Here is a 5,524-nt window from a genome sequence, read left to right on the forward strand (position 1 = left end):
ACTTAAGACCGTAATCTTCTTTTCTTTTTTTCTTTTTTTAAAGTCAAGATACCATCAAGAGCTCTTTACAAACTGGCCTTATCGCATTTATATTAATTAGCATGTCATAATTCCGTTTTCGTTTTTGGGAATTTGTAGATAACGATAAACCTCCTTTTTCTGTTCAGGGGGAAATATTAGCAAGCTTCTTCTAGAACAGACGCCAAGAAAATAGCCATGTAAACTTTACTTGAAATGGGAGACGAGACTAAAAAAAATGATTCGACTTGGAGTTTTGTTGACTATGACGCTAAACTTATTAGGGTTATAGGGTCTCCGGGGATGATACGGATCACTAGGTACCTATCCGGGGTAATTTGGTTCGGTAGTGTTCCTTGAAAAGAAAGCTCCGCTTCTCAACGGGTGGGAGAACAAGGGGAGAGCTGTCAGTGAAGTTTCCAGTGAAGTTTCCAGTAAAGCTCCAGTGAAGCTCCTATTTTATGAATCCCTATTGGCCTCCCATCGGTTCCTCCGACGAAGAATACGACCCCATTAGAGATCTTCTAAATGCTGGTCATAGCCTTGGCATTTCTATTATGTACACTTATCTTTCTTTTTTTTTTTTTTTTTTTTTTTTTTTCAGAGATGTGCAGGATTTGCAAGATGTTCAAGCATACGCTCATAGGCGAGTTTGAATATCAGTTACAACACCATCATGCCACCGCTATTCTGATGTTAAACATGTTACAACTTACAATTAACTAGTACATACATAGTCAACTGGGAATTATATCTTGGCCGTTTTAAATATTAGAACAATTAATAGGTTTTATCACTATAGATCTTGGCAGATGATCCGCGGGTCTAATATTAGTAGCTTCTAGCGTAGGTATTAAGAAGAGAATTAGTGGTAATGAGGCCGCCTGACCATCAGCTTCACTGCTTCTAGTATCAAAAGCAGCATGGTTAATACATACAATACACTAGGACCATGCAAGCTTTCTAAGTTAGAAGCAAGGCAAAGCTCCATCTGCCGCCCTTGGCTCTTTATATCCGACTAATTCGTTTAGTCGAGGTGTTATAGGTACTATAGGTACTATCACCTCGAACGAATCAAGACTGTCGAATAGGTAACACGATCATCCCGTCCCCCGCCGTTCGTGCATAGATATAACAAGCCATGCCATAGGTAACCCATAATGTACACCTCCTATATACCATACCAGGTTTTGGTGGATTGAATAAATAGTTTAATAACTGTTTATTTTTTTTACCTATTTATACTATTTTATTCATTTTTATTTTAATATTTAAGATTAAAAACGTTAGCCGTTTTTAACGTTTATTATTATTTTAATATTAAATAATATTTAAATGTTTAAATTTTTTTTAACGTTTAATTTTTTAAATATTTAACTTTTTAAATATTTAATATTTTTTTAAATATTTAAACATTTATATTTATTTTTATTATTTTTATTATTTTTATCGGTTTAAAAACTTTTATTATAACTTTATACTTTTATTAAAGCTATATAAAATAAAATTTAATTTAAATTAAAGTTATATAAGTAAATTTAAAGTAATATAAATATATAGGTTTATATAAAAAACCCTTTTTTTTTTTTTATTTATCTTTTTTTTTTTTTAAATTTTCAACTTTTTAACCAATTAACCAACTAGTCAACCAATTAATTAATTAGTTAATCTTTTAGCTTTTTAATATTTTAGTTAATTATATATAAGTAACTAATTTCTTAGTTAATTTTTTAATTAGTTTTTTACATAATTTTTTAAATAGTTTTTTAAATAGTTTTTTAAATAATTATATATATAACCAATCTTTTAACTAATTTTATATTTATAATTATTATAATTTATTAATTGTTTATTTATTTACTTACTTACTTACCTACCTACCCTTATATTTATAATATACGTACTTAATTTAACCTTCCCGTAACTTCCGGCTTTCGTAGTTTTCCTATAACCTTCCCGTAAATTTTATAGCTTTTTTATAAACGTTATAACGTTTAAAAATAAATAAAACGTTTAAAAATATAAATAACTATATATAAATATTTTAATCATTTTTAAACGTTAAAAATAATTTTAATAAATATAAAATTTTATTTATCGTTTACTTAAATCTTAATTTTTAAACGTTTAAATATATAAATGGTAAAATAACGGTAAAATAACGGTTTATTCGATCCACCAAACATGGTATGGTACTATGGTTATAGGCCAAAGTTTAACGAGTGGGCTTAGTATTTGTGGCTGTGGCGGACAAAGACAGGACAAGCAGGTACATCAAAATACTTACATTAAATATTACCATTTTTTCAACCAAAACAACAGCTTTTTTAATAATAAAAAATATTAAAATTATCTTCTAATAGTTTAAAATTTAAATATTCTATTAGATTAAATTAAATAAGCTAAAGACTAATTTTATACCATTATATTTATATAGAGCGGCGCTATACTGTAATGGGTGCAGCACAGGCCACAATACCTAGCCCACTTCTTAAACTTACCCATATAACCATAGTACACTACAACATCAGACAACCTGACAACCAGGTCCTTGTCAGCTCACCCCTACGGGCCTACCGCCTATTCACCCTATTCACCCTATCTACCCCGGACCTCCGATCCTCTCAACAATAAGGGCCACTCATCGTACCTCTATCGTATCTCTATCGTACCTATTTACTCATAATCATCCCATACTCCCCCCCTTCCTTACCTCCTTTGTTCTCTTTTCTACCTTTTGTATCAACCCATTGAACTTTCCCACAATTCAAATCCTCGTCCCAGTTTCTCTAAACTTAACATCTTTGACAACCACTGGTCCGTGCACATTAGAGCTCCAACCATCATGACTGCTGGTCCTCGCCTTACAGCTCCGGCTTCAAAGCTCATCCGCTCAATCAGCACCACAGCTACGGCCTCTGTGCCCAAGTCCAACACATTACTTACGGGCTCCAAAAATGCAGCTCCTCTATCGAGGAAATATGCAGACCTTCTTAAGGAGAGGAATATAGATCCGGATGTAAGTATAGAACTATGCACCTTGTTTGCTAGCTTAAGAGAGAAGAGCTTGTAAGTGACTAACAACCAATCAGCATTCCCGTCACCTATACACACGATCGTCAAACCGTCCTCACCCTCCACCTCGCACAATGCGCTTAATGCAAAGCTTCACCTCGAGTGCTCCTCAGGCTACTCAGGCCGATGCCACCACGATGGACCATATCTTCTTCCCGGGCTCAGCTGCCCTCCAGGGATCGTCTAACGACCCATTCGCCCACCTCCGTGTCCCTTTACTCCCCGACAACTTCGTCACTCACCACACCCCTGAGGCAACAGACGGTCCTATTGCTCCCGCCCAAATCAGCATCGTTGCTGCCAACCCAGAGCTCGTATCCCCCTCTGCCCTTACCGAGGTAGAAGGCATGGGCATCGACGGTGTCGAGCTGAAGTTCGTCCACGAAGAGTCGAAACCGGAGCAGGAGCAGGGCATGCTTACGAACATGTGGAAGGGCCTGGTCGACGATGTGATGGGTGGTAGGAATAAAGGCAATATTGCCCTTTAACACGTGCTGGCTCACGATGGTCACGAATCCAATTGATGGGGAGGCGGGTTATTATGACATGTTTTCATGCTCTGCCGGGATAAGGCATCGAGCCGGGCGGTTCTGGAAGTGCTTCGGAACCGGTTTGTGATATGTTGATTTAATGAATTTGTTTGTGTGTGTTTTTGTTAGCGAGAGCGGAAAAGGTCAATCTTTTTTTGAACATAGAGTCAGTTGATCGTATCCAATGATACGCAACTCAAATCCAAGAGCGACATAGTCAAGTCGCAGAAAAAGGAAAGAAACAAAAGAAGAAATAAAAGCCTCCCTTGTGCGAGCTTTCAATTTGTGTGCTGTATTTCATCTGATGTTTGTATAAAGCAAATCAAATAAGGTACAAGAATTGTTGTTCTACAAATGTAACCAAAGTATATGAAGACAGTATATCAAGACTACGAGATACAACATCGAAACATGCTATCTAGGTATTTACAAAAATACAGTTGTGAAGGACCATATATCCATCACTCCACGCCAACCAACCCCTTACTAACCTCCCACAGCTTCTCTTCTTTCTCACGATCAAACGCCCACTCGCCGTACCCGTACTCAACCGTATCGCTATTCGCCGGCGGGGGCCAGCCACCGACGCGCCCTCGAGGTACAACCCTCCTTTTCCCTCTAATTCTTTCGAGATGGCAGCATAGACGCTCGTTGCGCACACCTGCTCTAGACTCACGAAATACTTCACCATCCGGTCGTCGTTCTTTGCGGCCTTCATCTCCTCCTGAGAGAATTTCTGCAGATTGGGGTTGTCGAAGCTGCCCGGGTTGAGACTATACCCGTGCAGGCCCTGCGCGCCGTAGAGTCGCTCGATTTGGGTTGCCACTGGGTTTAGTTTGGTGAGCTGCTGGTTGGGTTTAAGAATGAAATAGGGGTAAGAAAGACTGGGGAAATGGATTATACTTACTGTAGATATTGGCCGTCTTAGATTGTCCGTCTACAAGGACAAGCGTTAGTCTTCCGGTATCACTTATGTACCCAATAAAGGGAAGAAATTTCAACGTACATGCGGCCCAACCCTCGTATTCACCCTCAAAGTTCAAGTTGTCAAAGCGCACGGGACCGAAGCGATGGCCTACCGACGAAACATTCACTACGCGTGAGTGGAACTCGGAAGTCGAGCTAGCGAGCAGAATATCCTTCAGCAAGTAGAAGAGGAGGAAGTGGGATAGATGGTTCGTCCCGAACTGCAGCTCAAAGCCATCCTTCGTACGACATTCAGGTGTCTTCATGACGCCAGCATTGTTGATCAGAATGTTCAGCTTGCCACCGCTTCGCTGGCGGAATTCAGCGGCGCATTTCCGGACGCTTGCAAGGTCGGTCTGGTCCATGAACAGGAGATGCACACGCCCCGTCTCGAGGAGAGAAGCGCCGAGAACCTCCCGTGCTTTGTCGAGGTTCCGCGCCGTCGCGAAGATGGTGGCGCCTGTCAATGCCAGAATTCGAACGGTTTCGGGCCCCATGCCGGCAGATACGCCCGTAATGAGAATGACCTTGTCGCTCATGGCCCCGACGAGACCTTCATCCTCGACCACGTTTCGTCCGGTTGGGCGGGAGTCTCTCGGGCCGTTGAGAACTTCCCATTTGCTATGCTCGGCATAGCGGCCGGTGAGTTGGAATGGAACTTGTGATATCATTGCCATGGTGGGAACTGGTGCTCGTGGTTCTAACTCGATGGTTATGTTCTTATATAGACGATGCTCTATGCCTTCACTTGGATTAGAAAGGGAGTCTTATGAAACTAGGTAAAATATGACTTCGTTTATATGTATGAAGATGAGTAGAAAACAAGCAGGACCAGAGAAGCGGTTTGCCTCCTATTTATCCTTTGAACACCCCAGTCCTTTTCACAGGATACAGCACGGTTTTACGTAGCATTTTTATCCCATAATCTGCCATGA

General features: G+C 39.9%; 2 protein-coding genes across 2 annotated transcripts; one reads left to right on the forward strand and one right to left on the reverse strand.

The window, feature by feature from the left end:
* Positions 1-2,863: 2,863 nt before the first annotated feature.
* Positions 2,864-3,581, forward strand: GL218_05687 (uncharacterized protein; the record flags this gene model as incomplete). Its single annotated transcript, XM_033582367.1, has 2 exons — positions 2,864-3,037; positions 3,111-3,581. 2 exons carry the CDS (start codon positions 2,864-2,866, stop codon positions 3,579-3,581), a joined length of 645 nt encoding a protein of 214 aa, XP_033434412.1.
* A 460-nt stretch (positions 3,582-4,041) lies between these two features.
* GL218_05688 (Short-chain dehydrogenase TIC 32, chloroplastic) lies at positions 4,042-5,266 on the reverse strand (the record flags this gene model as incomplete). The annotated part of the gene is made up of 3 exons (XM_033582368.1): positions 4,042-4,448; positions 4,531-4,560; positions 4,630-5,266. The coding sequence occupies 3 exons, from the start codon at positions 5,264-5,266 to the stop codon at positions 4,042-4,044; spliced, it is 1,074 nt and encodes a 357-aa protein (XP_033434749.1).
* Between the last annotated feature and the right edge of the window lie 258 nt (positions 5,267-5,524).

Source organism: Daldinia childiae, assembly GCF_008694065.1.
Source record: "Daldinia childiae strain JS-1345 chromosome Unknown Scaffold5, whole genome shotgun sequence".
Classification (NCBI taxonomy): Eukaryota; Fungi; Ascomycota; class Sordariomycetes; order Xylariales; family Hypoxylaceae; genus Daldinia; species Daldinia childiae.